Below are 18,651 nucleotides of genomic sequence, written 5' to 3'. Positions count from 1 at the left end.
CCCGAAGGAGCTTACAATCTAAAAGGAGGAGGGGAGAAGGGCAAACAAATATATACAAAGCAAGCTATGCTTGTGCATATTACAAGGTATATGAACACAAAGCAAAAACGTACCCAGACACAGACACAGACACATGCATAGTGGCCTGGCTCCCAGAAGCCCGGCAGCCTGTCTGTCCTGCTAGTCTCACAAACTAGTTCATTCCCTCCTTCATTCTCTCTCCCTGCTCACAGGGCAGGACCAGAGGAAAACAATATCATCAGTGCAGTTCTGCCTCATTACTGACTACCACACTTCAGCCTGGCCTTTTGTCAATCCTTTTATTCATCTCTCATTGTCTCCCTAATACAATACAATGTTTACTCAAAACTTTCTTTCCTTAAGACCTTAAATCCTTCCCCCATCTACACTCTCAGCAGTTGATCATTTCCTTCTTCTTTTTTCTTTTGCTTTTTGGAGGGGGGAAGGCAAGGCATTTGGGGTTAAGTGACTTGCCCAAGGTCACACGACTAGTGTTAAATGTCTGAGTCTGGATTTGAACTCAGGTCCTCCTGACTCCAGGGCTGGTGCTCTATTCACTGCACCACCTAGCCGCCCTGATAATTTCCTTCTTTCTGGACAAAAGTGAGGTTACCAGAACTATTCTCAGTTACCTTCTCTTGATTGTCACATCTCATTCTCCCAACATCTTTCTTTTCTTTTGAGGCTTATATCTATACTTTGGGCTCCATCCCTTCCCACCTCCTTTGGGCCCTTGTCCCCACAATTTTTGAACTCTTTAGGCTTGTCCTATCTTCACTTTGGCCTTCAAACATACCTATTTTCCCTATCTTAAAAAAAAATTCCAGGGGCAGCTAGGTGGTGTAGTGAGTAAAGCACCAGCCCCGGAGTCAGGAGGACCCAAATTCGGTTCTGGCTTCAGACACTTAACATCCACACACACACACACACACACACAAAACTAACTCTGTAACCTTGGGCAAGTTACTTAACCCCAACTGCCCTCCAAAAGGCAAACATAAATAAATATTCCATAGTTAATATTACCCTTTCTGCTATTGTTTGTGAATCCATTTGGGGTTTTCTTGGCAGAGATACTGGAGTAGTTTGCCATGAGAAAATAGAGTCAAACAGGACTTGCCCAGACACAGTTAATAAGTGTCTGAGGCTGGATTTGAACTCTGGTCTTCCTGACTCTAGGCCTGGCACTCTATGCACTGCATCACCTATCTGCCCATTACCCTCTCCTGACAATTCTCCAAGTTCTGTTTTTCCTTTAACTCATCAGCTCTCATGGGTTCAATTATTATCTCTCCATAGATGATTCACAGATATATATCTCTAGCTCTAGTCTCTCTCCTTAGTCACAGTCATGAATTACCAGCTATCATTTTGGACATTTCCAACTAGATATTTCATAGATACCTCAAACTCAACATGTCCAAAACAGGTATCGTTACCCATCCCTAGAATCCACCCCTCTACCAAACTTTCCTATTTCTGTCCAAGGTACCACCATTCTTCCTGGTTTGTAACTTTGGCATTACTTTCCACTTTCCTTCTACCCAACATGTTGGATTAATTGCCATTTCTACTTCTATACATCTCTTGTATCATATACAGTCCTTTCTCTCTACTGACAGAGAATTACCACCTTAATCCAGGTCCTCATCACCTCTTGCTGGTAATATTGCTCTGGCATCTTAAATGGTTTCTTTGGCTCAAGTCTTTCCCCACTCCAATTCAACTTACATAGCTTCCAGAAAATTATCTCCCTTACATACAGATCTCACTATGTCATATTCCCCTAAAATATTTCTTTTTTTTTTTTTTGGAGGGCAATTGGGGTTAAGTGACTTGCCCAAAGTCACACTGCTAGTTTTTTGTGTGTGTGTGTGTGTGTGTGTGTGTTAAGTGTCTGAGGCTGGATTAGAACTCAGGTTCTCCTGGCTCCAGGGCCGGTGCTCTATTATTCACTGTGCCACCTAGCCACCCCATATTCCCCTAAAATATAACTATCTCAGTATTGAAAGCACTGGCCCCAACTTACCTTTTTAGTCTCATTATAAATTACTCTTCTTCCCACACTCTACTGTCTAGCTAAACAAGCTGTTTCTCTATGTCTCATACCTGGCCTTCCATCTACTGACTCTGCCTCTTTCCTGGTCATCCAAAATGCCTAGCATATTCTTGTTTGTCACTTCTGTTTCACAGAATTCCTCTTTCAGAGAATCTCTTTAAGTCTCAATTCTACATAAATCTTTTTCTGATCCACTCAACTCTTAGTGTCCATTCTCCCCAATTATCTTGTATTTATTTAGTATTTATTCTGTATATAACACTAGCTTTAATAACCCCTCCCACACAGATGATGGGAATTATTAATAATATTTTTTAATGTAAAACATTTCATTATCAGTCATTTTGTACAAGACTTGAACAAAAGAAAAAAAATGAAAGAAAGTGAAGAATAGCATGCTTCAGTTTGTATTAAAACAGCATCAGTTCTTTCTCTGGAGCAGATAGTATGCTTCATCATTAGTCCTTTGGGATTGTCTTGGATCATCGTATTGCTGAGAATAGCTATATCATTCACAACTCCTCATCCAACAATGTTGCTGTTACTGTGTGCAATGTTCTCCTGGCTCTGTTCACTTCACTATGCATCAACTCACATAAGTCTTTCAGGCTTTTCTGAAATCATTCTGCTAGTCATTTCTTATAGCACAATAATATTCCATTATAACCATATACCACAACTTGTTTCGTTATTCCCCAACTGATGGGCATCCCTTCAATTTCCAATTCTAAGCTACCATAAAAAGAGGTGCTATAAATATTTTTGCAAAGGGAGTAGAATCTTGAAAGATTGGCAGTTTAACTGTAATTCTGGAAAGAATTTTAATTGATGGCTGCAAAGACATTTTGAAAGGACAAAGAAAAAAAAATTAAGTGAACTTTCCTGAGAGAGTTAGCTTTACGTCTTATGTTGCAGAAAAATTACGAAGAGAATTAGAAAGAAAGTGAATAGCAAAGACTGACAGAGGGCACAGAATAGTGGGCCTTTGTTTTCAGAACGAAAAGCCAGTAGTTATTAGTGATGACTAAAGGTGACCCTGTCTTTGATCTTTTTCATAGCTGATATATTAGAAATAATTATCTTTTGTTGTTTGTCATGCTGTTAGCAAACTGTGTAAACAAAAGCCTTGACCTTTATTTAAGCTAAAAGATTAGGTTAATATAGAGAGGGGAGCAAAAGCTTATAATAAAAGGGGTTTCTCGAGTGCATTTAATAAATAATGTTTAATAAACTATGTTGGGGGCTCAGAATTAATTGATTAATTGAGAGAGACGTAGTTTCAGCAATTAATTAACAAGTATCTGGATGTATCCCCTTGATGACCTTGTAATTAATTATTACCTCTGGCATAAGAGAATGAACAAAGAAGATGATGAGTAAATAGCAGCAGTTAAGGTGGAGTGACCACTTTCCCTACGTATGGGGAAATCTTGTCACATACACTTATATTTGTACAAATTATCTCCTCCAAGAGAATGAAAACTCATTGAGATCAGAGATTGTGTCATATCTTGTCTTCAAATCCCTAGAACCTAACACAACAGCTAAGACACAGCAGGTGCCCAATAAATTCTTGCTTGCTTTTGATTGTCTCTAAAAATTTCATGCATGCAAGTCTTGCTACACCAGCTAGATCATAAGCTTTCTGAGAGTTGTTATCATCTCTGAGACTTCCTTTGTAAACACAGCTCAGTTCTGGGCACTCAATACTTGATTAATTTATATTGAAAGATATTCCTAGAATGTTCAGTCTTTTCAGTTGTATCTGACTCTTTGTAGCCCCATTTGGAGTTTTCCTGGCAAAGATACTAGAGAGGTTTGCCATTTCCTTCTCCAGCTCATTTTACAGATGAGGAAACTGAGGCAAACAGGGTCAAACAGTTATTAAGTATCTAAGGCTGGAATTGAACCTAGGAAGGTAAGGCTTTCTGACTCCAGGCCCAGCATTCTATCCACTGTGCCACCTAGCTGCCCTCATTCCTAAATTGGGGCATCTCAAATACTTCCCAGCCCCATTATGACAGTCCACATTTTCTTATGTTTGGGTGATTAAAATAAATCACAGTCAGTATTTCTGTAAGTATATGGTATAAGATTTGTTTTAGTTAACCTCTGGAAAAATTTTAGTCATTTCTTAAAAAATAAATCATAGTATCCTAAGTTTTAGAGCTAGAAGAGACCTTGGAAGTCCTTGAATCCAATTCCTTCATTTTATAGATAAGGAAACTGAGATTAGAGAGGTTAGGTGACTTGCCCAGCATTACAAAGCAACTAAGTGTCTTGGGGGAGGATGTGAACTCAAAGAAAGTTATAAAACATTGGCTTAAGAGAATAAAAGGATATGAAATCTTCAAACCTAGCCATCGTCACAAATTACTTCTTTTAATTATTCATCAGGAAAATTGAAAAAAACAAAACAAATAAAAGAATTTCAGTATCCATCATGACCACCTCTTGAAGAAGGGAGACAACTCTCCTACCTTAGAGATGGCGGCATGTCCAAGAATATCATCAGGGGAGGTTGGCTCCTCAATCCACAATGGCTTAAATTCTGCCAACTTTAACATCCACTCCACTGCTTCGGGCACATCCCATCGTTGGTTGGCATCCACCATCTAAAGTGGATGAGAAATCCCATTCGTCATTCTACATTTGTCCAGGTGTTTAGACTCTAACATACACAGCTGCATGCTAACTGTATTCTAAGCTAAGGAACAAAAGGAAAGGAGTGTTAATGGTTCAGAATCTGCTGAACATGACTGAACTGACTGCCTAAGAAGGGTCTCTAAATGAATGATGGGCAACACTGCCTACCTATAGAGCACAGCATGCAGGCATAGTTTAGTGAGCAGAAGAGAAGCTAAGAGACTGAGAGCTTTCACAACCAATTTTTGCATTAGAAACTGTCTTTTGGAAGAGATGTGAACTGGATATCTAAATGATGTGTGATCTTCGGAAGAGCTCAGGACACTTTCCATATGAGGGCTTTAGCCAGACCTGGTGTTTTGGTCAACTTTTTTTCTGTTGTTTTTTTTTTTTTGGGGCGGGGGGCACAAGGCAACTGGGGTTAAGTGACTTGCCTAAGGTCACACAGCTGGTAAGTGTCAAGTGTCTGAGGCCAAATTTGAATTCAGGTCCTCCTGACTCCAAGGCAGGTGCTGTACCCACTGAATCACCTACCTGCCCTTCTGGTCAATCTCTCATTTGAACATTGCCTTTAAAAGTCTCTATTCTGTTTGCAGTTAACATGCTACAGACACCATCTTCTGCTGTACTGAACTCTTCTATAGAGCCTATATTTAGTAGTTTATGGAATTTTAGTGTTTATAATTATCAGAATAACATACAACAAAAATTATTTGGGATCCTGTGTGATAATGAGGCCAGAAAGACATATACAGGGAATCCCAAAAGTCTTAATTTAGTTTTAAGCTTTACTGATTATTGAATATATTATAAATTATTGGATATTATATGTTGTATTATGTGTTGTACACTATATTGTAAATTTAATATAAGGTGATAATATAGGAGGATAGTATTTTCTTATCTTGTGCTTTTACTAATAGAGTAGCACAGTGGATATAAGGCTGGCCTTGAAGTCAAGAGGAATTGTTTTCAAATCTTGCCTTGGACACCTACTCATATTTCTTATCATGTGCAAGTCACTTAACTTTCTCAATATCTCTGGCAGTTCTCTAAAACTACAGGTTACAGATGAGTAGACTGGTGGAGGGAATTTCCATCCTGAGAGCTCTCCACACCAATAAAATCATGTATATGCACCCCAAATATATATAAAAATACTTGTGCCAAACAGCCAATCTGAACTATGTAGCAGGCTTTAAGTTACAGTGGGGAAAAAAAATCTCAGTAATTTCATCCACTTTCTAAAAAAACATTCTATAGATATGTTACATAATTAAAACATACAGGGGGGAAAAGTCCCTTGTCATCTCAGCCAGTGTTCTTTAATATTCTTTGCTTGAAATTGGCTCACTGATGCACATCAACCAAGGAAGTCAGTAGTTTCAAAGGTTAGGAATGCAGAATAATTATTCCTATTTGGGTAAATTAACTGATATGCTGAAAGGAGAAGTTTTTGCTCAAAGATATATAAATACTAGCTAGTATTAAGATGGAGTGAGACAAAGAATTAAAGGCTTTAGTATCATATTTTACTTGCATCCTTATAGAATATATAACCCTATATATTCTCCAGAGTCTATAGATTTCTCCATATTGGTTTATATCTTCTATATAGATCTATATTTATCTAGCTACTGCCAGTCTCACACTTCCAATTTTTTTTAAACAGCTTATCTACCTTACTCTAAGTCCCCAATTCTTAATACTGGTTGTTCCTCAGGTGAGTGAACTCATATCTTTCTTCAAAGTTGTATATTTAAAATGCATGTATATATATTTAAGAAGCTATTTACCAAAATCTTTTCAGGCCCAATCATGTCTCTTATAAGTCTGCATCTACGAATGTCATCTTCAAGATCAGCACCAACTTTTACTTTAAACCTAAAAAACACATTTAGTTTTGAAGTTTAAATCTCTCCACAAAACATAACAAAACCAGGAGAATTTTCTACAGAAATGATCACATCTGCCTATAATTCACAGATATCGATTTCTCAATAACCTTCAGTTCTTTTCCAAGAGAATTCAAACAAGTCTCTTAGTGGTGACAAGACTATTGTAAAGTATGTCTCAACTTAGAGCCATAGCAATAGCTACAAATTACTGACTGGCCCAAGGAGACACTGGATAAATGGGATCTTTAGTACTATTATCATTTATTTATTCATTGACAAAGGAAATAAAATTGTTGGTAACTCAGACTAGTCAGACTGGAAGGGATGTTACTGCAGCCATGATTTAAACTGTAACCTAAGGGGTGGCTAGGTGGCTCAGTGAATGGAGCACCAGCCCCGGAGTCAGGAGGACTTGAGTTCAAATTAGACCTCAGACACTTAACACTTACTAGATGTGTGACCTTGGGCAAGTCACTTAACCCCAATTACCCTGCCTTCTCCCCTTCAAAAAAAGCAAAAAAAACCTAAATAAAAATAAACTGTAACCTAAACTAACAAGCCACAATGATATAATACTTAAGCACTCCACCTGACTTATAGAGGTTTACAAATAAGCAGTCTATAAGTTAGGTAATTAGAGCCCAGGGTAAACAAAAATATGCATTCCAAAAACAACCTTTCTGTAATCAACTTACCAAGAAACATTTGTTAAGAACTTACTCTGTGCCAAGCATTGTTGCTAAACACTAGAGATGCAGAGTCTGTGGGAACATAGATGAGAGATGCTGTAGAGATAGGAAACTGAACAACTGATTGGATGTACGGGATGAGTGAGAATGCAGAAGTGAGGGTGACAATGAGGCTTCAAACCTGGGTGACAGGAAGTATGGCGAAGCCTTCAACAGTAATCGTGAAATTCGGAAACAGTGGGTTTTAGGGGAAAGATGAGGATTTCTGTTTTGGACATGTTGAGTTTGAGACATTCATTTAAAAATGTCCACTAAATAGATGCTGATGTGAGACTAGTGCTCTTCTGTTAAAAGTGAAAGCTGGATGACATGGTCTCCGCATGTGAAATTCAAGAGAGGGAAAGGTGATCACTGGGGAGGGGAATCAGTAAGCCTTCCTGGTCATGGCTTTGATATCAGGCTTTAAACCACAAATAAATATTCAACAAGGAAAAGAAAAGAAAGTGGAGGGCTTAGGGAACAGCATAAAGATAGATACGAACTTAGAAAACTGGGAACAAAGCACATGTTTGGAGATATGACAACTATCAGTTTAGCTGGGTCACAGGAATTGAGGGGAATAATTTGAGATAAGGTTAGAAAAGAAGAGTGAAACCAGATTGGGATGGGCCTTAAATGTAAATAATAATAATAGTAATAAATTACTCAGTAGAAAAAAGGAAGTCATTATGACAAGCCTCCACGTCTTGTAAGAATTTTATAACTCCTTCACTATGTATAGGATGGTGCTTTACATATTGAAGGCATTTGATAAATATCTGAGAAATGAATAAAAAACTGATTGGATCATGAGGTAAGGGTCAAAGAAGAGTCAAAAGTAACCCTAAGATTTCACACAGAGTCTGTGAGTTCTTAGGATGGGAAGCAGTGATCACTGGGAGCTAATGGCTTCAACAACATTAGGTTATGTCAGACAACTCTGATCAACACATTGACCAGCCACAATTGGAGAGAATTCAGAATGAAACATGTCACCCGACTCCTGACAGAGAGGTAATGGACTCAGAGTACAGACTGAAACATTTCTTTTGGACATGGCCAGTGGGGGAATTTGTATTGCTCAACTGTATGTGTTTGTAACAGGGGTTTTGTTTTTTCTTTCTTTTTCAATCTGAATGGGGAAAGGTGGGGAGAGGAAAAGCCAGATTTTTTCTGTTTGAAAAAAATATAACAATTTAAAAAAAATTTTAAAATAGGCTCTGTCAGACTAATCTCATTTTTTTCTCTGACAGAATTACAAGGAAAGGTCTAATTATTGTAGGTCAGAGAAATGCTACAGACACAGTAAAACTAAGATTTCAGTCAAGGACAAAGTCACTTATTCTAGCTTTAAAGACAAAAGGGACAAATATGGAAAGATAAGATGGGATAGGTAGGTAGAGCCAAGACTGGTAGAATAGCTGGACCCAAAGAGTAGTCACTGATAGGTCAACATTCATTCTGAAGGAGGCTTTTATCAATGACTTTTCTGTCAATCTCTTGGATGCAAGTATAGATGACATGCTTACCAAGATGCAAGTGAACCTGGAAGGGAAAGCTGAAAGAATGGGATGACAATCAGAATCCAAAAAATTCTGACAGACTAAAATGACAAGGCCAAGTCTAATTAAAACGAAATAGCAAAAAGTGTCCATTCCTATACTTGTATTTAAAAAAAGACCAATGGACAAGTACTGGTTGATGAGGAATACGGCAGATAATGATTTATATTGTACAAAAAATTTGAAATTTTCAGTGGACCGCAAGCTCTGAATAAGACAACAACAGTGTGATGAGGCGGCCAAAAAGCTGATGTTATTGTAAACCATATTGAGAAGCATAGTGTTTAGTTCTGGGTAGCTAACTCTTGATGAAGACATGAGCAGGGTACATAGAGGGTGATTTGTTTTTTTCCCTTTTGGCAAGCATCATGTGATCTTTGTTAATTCACTTGCTCTCAGTTTGTTCCAAAGTCCAGGATACTACATGACCCTCTTGAAAATAATGAGATGATAAGTGAGGCCAGAAGATAATAATTAGCAAGCTGGGAAGCATTATAGGTTTGGGTAAGAGGACTTATGTTACTCAGTTACTAGTTGAATAACTCCACAAAGCTACTTTGAAGTTCACTGTCCCTTCCTTTGCCCTGATTTAAAAAAATTTTTTTTTCCTAAGTTACATAAAATTAAGTATAAGGGATTGGCATAGTCTGTACAATCGCTTTCTTTCAGCATTTCAGCAGAAGAATTGATTTTAGAACAAGGAATATTCAGGTTATATAAATCAGTTTCTTTGGTCTCAATCTCTACCTTCTGGAAAGGAAAACCAGTCATCTATCTCCCCATAAAAGAAGACTTCACACGTCCTGGAGAATCCATTTGAAAATCATGTATAACAGGTTTTGTTCTGGGCATGTTCAGATCACCCACATGGGAGATGCCAAGAGCCTGCTTCTGAAAGAAGACAATTGGTGGGAGCTTGAGGCAATGGGGCAGAAAGACTGGACACCTTCCATACCCAATAAAAGGGTACCAAAGAACCCTGGCCCTGGGAGCATTTGGGGGCACAATGAAATACCCCTGTCCCTCCAGGCAGTGGGGGCCACTATAATCACTGTTACACATGAAATGACCACTCCGTTTGAATGATTTTCATCAACCTTGAGCAAAACAGACTCACTTCTCAACAATAAATGACTGAATCCTTTTGAGCACTTATTCAAAGATTGGGCATGGATGTTATGAGTAGATTCATTAGTGTTTATGGTCTCCAGGTCCAGGGCACCCTGGATCCCATGACACTCATCAGAAATCCCATTTCCGCCAAGCATGTCACTGGCCTGTCTGGCAATATCCAGAGCTCTGCCGCAGTTATTCCTTTCCATCACAGAAATCATTTCAGGGCTGGCCTTGCCTGGTTATTCAAGTGCCCAAGCTGTGGGCAGACATGTAGGCTGAGGGTGAACTCTGCCAAACTGCTTCCTGTACAGGGTGCATTGCTGAGTTGTATGGAGACAGAATCCTACAGGACCCAGGGGCCCAACCCTATGCAATGATAAATCAAGCTATATTCACACATCCAAATGGTCCAGTAAGACCAGAAATATAGGGCAGTAAGTTCTGTTTAGGCATTTTCCCAGTGACCATGAGTACCATGCCTGTGATCAAGGCTCACAGTACAAACTTGCCCTCAATCTGAGACACTATATGCCACACATCCTTGCATCTAATATCTAATAGAAGTTCCTTACCCAACCATCCTCACAAGGATCACAATCAAGTCAGCAATAAGTGCATTGATGATCCAGGTATTGGAGCTATTCAGAGTGTAGGTATTGTTGGCTGCATTGTAGCAGGCTTATATCTCCATGTTGGCCAGGTCACTTCTGTGTTGGACTCCATCGGTTCAAATCAACTCAAGAGTTCACCCTTTGCCAGTCAGGGCAGGAACTAACTGCTCATGACTCGCCAGTAGCCACCATCTATATGCTCTAGCTCTCAGGTCAAAAGACCATAGGCCAAAGATGAGGTCCCAGCACAGCCGTATCCTGCAATGATGGGGCCTAGTATGGCCATTCCCTCAATCTCTGGAATAATCTTCATTCTCTTCAGCTAGGAGGACACAGGCATCAACCTTTTTTAGGAAATAGGCCTGTAAAGTATCTCAGGTTAGTATCTCATCTGGTGTCAGCAACAGTGGGTCTTGCCAACTGAGGGTGATCCAAGAAACTCAGGTTATGGCCTGGGAAGCTCAGCCTCTCACCAAGTCCAGGACTGGGCTGTAGCCTTGGCTAAGGACCCAAGTGGAGACACTCTTCAGTGCCATGAGGAGAAGAGCTGACTGCCTTGGGGGCTCAGGGTCAGGATTCTAGAGGCTTATGCAAATAACATTCCATCATTATAGTCATATAATCGACTGAAAGGTATAGAAAACAGAAGATTGAATTGTATTCACTATTTTTAACTATTAAAAAAAGGCATTTCACTTGATAAAGAAAAAATACCTCATTAAAAGCCTCTTCTTTCTCTCATGCCTATGTCAAAATTGTAGAATATTCTTTAAAAGATGTAACAATTGAAATAAATTTGTTCAAATGGGAAACATGCCAGCCACATGTGTTCATCAATACCTTGGAGGTTACAGTATCCATCAGAAGATTACCCGAAGATGGCGAAGGCCTATAGGCATTCCCTTTGGTAGATGTCATTGTCTCAATTGTGTCAAGCTCTAGTCCACACAGTGCCTTCTACATTAGTGAGAGTCATTCAGAAATTCAACCTAATTATCCACACAGGAAAAACCATGGGAATGAAAAGTGTCTATTGTCCAGACTATAACATGCAGCTGGACAGGCAAACCATAGAGCTGGTTCATTAGCATGTAGATCTTGAATGGTCAGTGCAGATGGACAATGAAGTAGGTCCAGAAGTGAAGAGAAGGAGAGTTTGGATTTGGATTTGTTTGGATTGTTCTGGAGAAATTGTACAAAGGTTTTAATGGCCCCCAAATTTCTCTCTGAAATATAGATGTATCTTTTTAACAGCAAAAAGTTTTCCAGTGATAGTGTGCAGTGATAAATGATGGAATACCGTAAACAAAACAATTAAAGGGGTCGGTTACCCAGGGCAATTGGAGAGATACTTGCAGCCTGAAAGCAAGATGTTGCCAATGAAGAACTGCATGGAAGAAGGAGCATGAAGAATTTCATCCATCAGAGAGAAGTGTTACCAGAAGCAGAGATGTGTTAGTCAGGTAGCAACAGAGAAAGATAACTGATAGACAGCCCCACATGAAGGTATCTGAAGGAAAGCCCCGACAGCAGATTTCTGGCAGGACCAGGGACAAGCACTGCACAAGATGAGACAGCACCCGTGGAGGAAGTACCCTCAACCACAACATCACAAATAAAAAGAAGTAGCTGCCAAACTACTGATGCAAAGGGGAGGAAAAGCCAGAAGAACAGGTTACAATGCAACATCAAGATTACCGAATGAATAATTCTGAAGACTTTTAAAAACTGATAAAGAAAATGAACAGAACCAGAAGTTTGCACAATAATGACAACACTGTAAAGATAAACAACTTTGAGAGTTGTCAAAATTAAGATCAACAACCATCTGTGAAGCCAGAGGACCACTGCTGAAATACGCCCTTTATCCATCTGCTGAGAGAGGGGCAATGGATTCAGGGTGCAGAACAAGATCACACATACACACACACACACACACACACACACACATACGCTCGTGAGCACTGTTGTTGTTCAGTAGTTTCAGTTTCTTCTGACTCTTCAGGACTTCATCTGGAGTTTTCTTGCTAAAGATCCTAAAGGGGTTTGCCATTTCCTTCTCCAGCTCATTTTACAAATGAGGAAACTGGGACAAATAGGGTTAAGTGATTTGCCCAAGGTCACACAGCTTTTAAGTGTCTGAGGCCAAATTTGAATTCAGGTCTTCATGATTCTAGACCTGGCACTGTATCCACTATACCACTTAGCTGCATATACACACAGACACAAAGACACACCACACACACACGTGTATATAGTCTATGAAGGAATTTGTTTTGCTTCACTATGCATATTTTTACCAAGAATTTGTTTTATTTCTTTTTCCAGTGGATTAAGAAAATGGGAGGAAAAGTAAATAGATATCTGTTAATAAAAAAGAGAGGTTGGGGGGCAGCTAGGTGGTGCAGTGAATAGAGCACCGGCCCTGGAGTCAGGAGGACCTGAGTTCCAATCTGGACTCAGACACTTAACACTTACTAGTTGTGTGAACTTGGGCAAGTCACTTAACCCCAATTGCCCTACCATTCCCCCTCCAAAAAGCAAAAAGAAAAAGAGAGGTTGGAGAGGCTATAGGTATGGCATGTTGCATTCACTTTCAGGCAGGCCACTGTATCATTAGTTTTGCTTAATTGATTTATTCTGTTCCAAGAGAGCTCTCTCAGGGTGGGACAAATCTGAAAATGTTTGCAATGTAAAAATAAAACATCAATAAGACTTATAAAAGAGATTGATTCTAAGGACCTTTCTTCTTTCTGAATTTAGGAAGCTCTTACTTGGAGTTGCTCAAATCCATGTTGGAGATAATCCTCCTGAGTTATCTCACACTTACCAAGTTCCAAAACAGCAGGAGTGTTTTGGGGAGTGTGCCTGATTTTTAACTATCAGTCCTCAGGCTTCTGACAGACTTCTTTTGCTCCTTGCTAGTGAAGAGTAAAGCCCACTATTACTCTGAAACAACATACCTTGTCCAACCCTCCTTGAGCGCTTCACTGCATAACTGGGGAGAAAAGAGACATATTTCTGGTGTTATATATTGACTATGGTGTCATATAATGACCAGTGAATTAATACCCTACAATTAGGAATTATTTATTCATGTGGCTGTCTTTGCTCTAATAAATACCTAAGTCATTTCTTTTCTGGGTGTAACATACTTCGTGCTTACAGCAGAGGAGTATACCACATTTTGTTTAAACTCTGATTGCTTGGCTAACATAAAGTAATTCTTTGCATTTACGGAGTCCCCTTTCATCCTAATCACTTCATATATTAGTCATCAAAGCATCCTTCAATGGGAAAAAAATTCATGAATACCTCTCTTTTATAGAAGGGGATTCTGTAACATCTATATAACTCTATTAAATATGATATATGAAAATGAAATTCCAAATGCTTGGTCTTTTGGGATCTACCTGCATTAGTCATATACTTGACAGGATAGAGACAGAGATCTGGAGGGGTGGGCATGATCTGAAGGCTAAACTTTTTTATCAGTTGGAATTACACTGCTGTCCAGCTTCAAATAAGAATCCACATATAAAATACAACTTGAGAGGTCTCCATGTGTATATTATTTTTCTAAGAGTAGATGTAGTCTCTGAAATAATTATCAAGTTCCAAAGTGATTATGAAAAGTGGACTGCTCAGTAGCCCACATCTAGGCAGCAGAAGGTATACTGACTTTAGCGTCAGAGGATTTGGGTTCAAATCTCACCTCTGATGCTTGCTACCCTGTGACAATTCAGGCAAATCACTTAGCTTCCCTGGGCTTTAATTTCTTCATTTGTAAAAGCAGGGGGCTGGACTAGATGAGCTCTGAGAGTCTTTCTGGCTCTAGATCTATGATAATGTGATCTGCCAGGCAGATAGTTTTCAGAATTCTTCCTCATAAAACATCCAAAGTACAAACCTGCTTTAACTGCTGGTCAGAGTAACCCAGCCAGGCACAGGAGGTAGTATATGCAGGGTAGCCACACTCCAACATCTGCTTTTCTGCAAAGATACAGTTCTTCAAGTGGGCATCTGGCATTGCCTAGGGGGCGATTCTGCTGGAAAAACAGGTCTAGAAATACCTCCAGCCTACCTTCTGCTATTCATGTAAATCTCAAACACTTGCCAAATGTTTTCCCTATTAATACCTCTCCTTAAACATACCACAGCTGCTGCCTACCTGGCAACCAGGGACTGCCATTTTGGCTGATGTGACCCTCATCTCACAAGTAGAATTCATAATCTTTTCAATTCAAACTAATAGCAAACATTTAGTATGCGCCTACTAGGTAGGCATTGTGATCAGCATGAAAGAGAAAAAAAAAAAAATTAGTTCCTGCCCTCAAGGAACTTACTTCCTAAAGTGTAAATAGGGTGGTACCAGAAAGACCAAGTCTCTTTTTCAATGTTTCAATTCCCTGGAATCTTCTAGAGCAGGGGTTCTTAACCAAGGACTTATTTCAAGGGATCTATGAACATGCATGAGAAAGAAAAAAAAAGATATCTTTATTTTTACTAATGTTGAATTAAAATTTAGCATTTCCCTCAGTTATATGGTTTATTATGTGCATTGAAAAAACTATTCTGAAAAGGGGTCCCTAGACTTCACCAAACAAAGCTCACTCTCAATGCTGCCTCAGGGAAGGCAGGCCTATCTCATTTTGCTTCACCCTGAAGCTGGCCATAATTGAACAATTACTGAAGTGAATATAGATCTAAATAGGTAAAAGTATACATATACATACTGTTTCATATACATGAAACATTGAGAGGCAAGGTGGGTAGAAAGCTGGCCTTGGAGCACTCTAAGCAGCTCTCTAAGACTCTAAGTCACAAAGAAAAGTAGCTATCTGCATTGGTAGAAGAAATTTCTTCATTTGGGAGTTTCCCAAACCAGTGAAACCACAGGCCCAAACCCAACCCCTATGCCTAAAATATATTCAGGATTCCTTTCATGTTGGCTTCTGCCTAAAGGCCTCAATGCAAAGTGAGTGAGGTATTCAGTATGATAAAATATACCCTAAGGCAGGTAACATTCTTGTTTTGTATAAAAAGTTTACCCTGATAACTAAATACATTAGAAAAATAAAGCACAAAAAAAAGCAAATAAATAAATTTTAAAAATTTTAAAAAAGAAAAAGAAAGCAAAATTTCTCTCAACGTACCTCTTTCCTTTTTGCCAATGCTTCCTTTCTGCAGTATTTCTGAAAATATAACAGCACTGATTACCCATCCTTTCAGGCTACAAGGAATGGTTCTACTCTGTTTATACAACAAAATTGCTGCCAAATGCAGCTTCTAAATGACTTACCATAGGCTTCCTCTTCAGTTAAGGCATCTGTGATGTACCTGAAATCTATGCAGGATAACAACTGCTTGGGGTCCTGGTAGTACAATAGTAAAGAAGGAAAAAGCAAATAGGAAAATAAAAAATTGCACCTTGATTAAATACAAATACCAATGATGTTTGTAAGGCTGTGTTGATATGAAATGTGGCTGAGCCTGCTCCTCTAAATGAAGGTACCTTTGGAGGTGACATTGACTTGGTTAGACTGCCAAGATTCTATTTCCTCAACTACTGGCCTAATTCTATGTCCCTTCTCACCACTCTTCTCTCTGCTCCCCTTACCCTGTCCCCCCTAAAGGTTAGTCTGAGACAAAACTGTGAAGCTCAAATTAGTGTAGCCAGACCTTATTTCCTCAGACATAGCTCCATACTCTGGTCCTTCCTCACCTTCACTAAAATCTGCTTCCAGCTAGCTGTTATTTTTGAAAGCATAAAATAAATCCATTCACACTGAGGTATAAATGGCTGATGTTTCAACATATTATGCCTCTTTAGGGTATTTATATTTTAAGAGGGGACTTCCATTTTCATACTTTTATTAAGTCTCCATCTGTACTTGCCACTAAAAAAAAATGTACCATCTTGCTATATAAAATGTTGCTTTTTCTCTTTCAGATTGTTATAAAAAAATTTTTTAAGGATCTCTGTCTCCTCAAAACTTGGTTTATTATACTGTTCAACTCAAATAAAACCCTATATTGTCAAGCCACTAGATGATGCTACTAAGGGAGAAATTCACAGAACTGATAAAACTGATAAAAACCAGGAGCCCTTCCCCAATTGACAGGCATCCCTATGATTTCCAGTGCTTGACCACCACAAAAAGAGCTGCTATAAGCATTCTTGAACATTTCTATTCCTTTTTCCCCAATCACCTCTAGAAATAGACCTAGTAGTGATACTGTCTTTCCTACGGGCTGGGCAGAGGTGAAGCTCATAGCAGATGTGCCACCGTTTGCCTACGTCCCACCAATTATAAGCAAGTGCATAGGCCACTGAAAAAATATCCAGGAATAGTCTAGGACAGACCAGCCTTGTCCTTATCTTTGATTTTGTCCACATTCTTCCTCCTCAGCAATCAAGTGGGCCATACTGCTATTAACATAGAGCTTCTAAGTGTTGAGAAGGGAAAGGACTAAGACACAACCTTCCTAGTCAGGGATCACAGTGATCTCCAAATCCTGTTCCAGGCCAGTTACTCTACTTATTATAAGGTACAGTAACTATGCCAACCCTGCTGATGCCCTCTTCCAATATGCCATGGTGCATGAAGACAGCCTCAGGTTTTGAAGGCTTACACCAGTGGAAAACAAGCTTCAGCAGCTGGAAAGAATTCTAGTGGAGGGCCAGGGACATTGGCTGTTGCAGACCGGCCTCGATAAGCTGAGAGAGGCCCATCACCTGGGGGAGTTGTTCAGTTACAGAAAATCTCCAAGCCCATCTTTGGAGTTGTCTGGTTGGGAGAAGGAGTATGCCCACACTGACAAAATTACAACTCCCTCAAGGGCGGAAGGAAGCAACTGCGCTGCGGCGATACACTGAGGATAATTTAAAAGCATTTTCTTACCATGTCAACAAGTAATTTCCAAAGGGGCTGTTAAAAAAAAAAAAGACATTTATTAAAGTTAGGTGCAAAAGGAGCCCCACAAACACCCACACCACTTTCTCTCTTCTGACAGAAAATGTGTCAGCCTCAAACTGATTCCATGTGACAAATATCTATGCTATGCTTGCTCCCAACATTTTCTCCCTGTGGCTTCTGTTTTCTCCTACACCTTTGCTCTCTCCTCCACTTGGGTCTTTTCTCTCCGTATTCCCTTCATTTCCCTATCCCTCCTCACATCTTTGAGGAAAACAAGCCAACTCTCAGTGTCTCCAAATCACAGAAAACCTGTCCCTACCCACCCCTCCTCCTCGTCAAAAAAACAGGTTTAGAAAAATGCTATCAGCCTTTGGTCATATTCACAAGCAGAATACCAATGCCCAGTAAATGCTAATCATAATAATGAAAAAGATTATTCAACTAAGCCTAATTTATAATTTTTTTTTTTTACCACTTTACCTTTCCTTCCTGCTTGGCCCACAAGTCCCACAAGGCATTCAAAACAGCTGCTGTAGCCAAATGCACAACGCCTTTCTCTGGACCAATCTATCGGGAGACAAAAAACAGCACAAGTATTTGGAAATTATGAAGACAGGGTGTCCCCAAAGTCTTAGAGAAGCATTGAACTATTAAAACTTAAAACGGCACCAAGACTTTTGGGACACCCTGTATTTCCAGCTTTCCCAAAAGTCATAAACTTAAAAAACTAAATACACATTCATGAGGATCTGATGACAAGTCTGTTCTTTCTTAGCTTGCAGTTAAAAGGGGAAATTCCACACAGATGAGTAAACCGACAGACATTTTCTATCATCATGCTGCCGTTAAGCGTCCAAAGCAGGATTAAAGAACAGGTCTTTGCTATTTCAAGTCTAGACCTCCTGCTAAAAGCTTCATGGTCTCATGGCTAGTTGACAGTAGAACTATGACACACTGTCTTTCCCAGTCCTAGCCCAGGGCTCTTTCCCCTACAGCCTATTTCTTGTTTTGAAGAAGTTAGTCTTCCCACCAAAAGTCTCTCCCCACTGCAGTCCATTCTCTACTGAGCTGGTAAAGTGATCTTCCTAAA

At 39.4% G+C, this 18,651-nt stretch overlaps 1 protein-coding gene and 1 pseudogene across 6 annotated transcripts in view; both read right to left on the bottom strand.

The window, feature by feature from the left end:
* The window catches only part of ENOSF1 (enolase superfamily member 1), a 46,227-nt gene that overhangs the window by 8,980 nt on the left and 18,596 nt on the right, over positions 1-18,651 (bottom strand). For 5 of the 6 annotated variants that reach the window (XR_011170608.1, XM_069099727.1, XM_069099728.1 and 2 more), the window contains 8 exons: positions 18,042-18,128; positions 17,547-17,573; positions 15,944-16,016; positions 15,798-15,836; positions 14,552-14,634; positions 13,605-13,639; positions 6,523-6,610; positions 4,561-4,695 (listed from right to left, as the gene is read on the bottom strand). Coding sequence is in view for 5 of the 6 variants with exons in the window: in XM_069099727.1 (XP_068955828.1) it covers positions 4,561-4,695; positions 6,523-6,610; positions 13,605-13,639; positions 14,552-14,634; positions 15,798-15,836; positions 15,944-16,016; positions 17,547-17,573; positions 18,042-18,128 (567 nt within the window). In the remaining variant the exon portion in view is untranslated. Of the gene's footprint in view, positions 1-4,560; positions 4,696-6,522; positions 6,611-13,604; positions 13,640-14,551; positions 14,635-15,797; positions 15,837-15,943; positions 16,017-17,546; positions 17,574-18,041; positions 18,129-18,591 lie in introns of all 6 variants that reach the window. The other variant, XM_069099731.1, reaches the window with a different exon arrangement.
* On the bottom strand, positions 9,662-13,597 carry LOC138170421 (glutaryl-CoA dehydrogenase, mitochondrial-like; annotated as a pseudogene).

Source organism: Petaurus breviceps, unplaced genomic scaffold (genome assembly GCF_028583685.1).
Source record: "Petaurus breviceps papuanus isolate PSGF00001 unplaced genomic scaffold, PetGlider_PUasm1.0 38, whole genome shotgun sequence".
In the NCBI taxonomy this organism is placed as follows: Eukaryota; Metazoa; Chordata; class Mammalia; order Diprotodontia; family Petauridae; genus Petaurus; species Petaurus breviceps.
The sequence above is the reverse complement of the archived record's forward strand: the minus strand, read 5'-3'. Positions and strand labels throughout refer to the sequence as shown.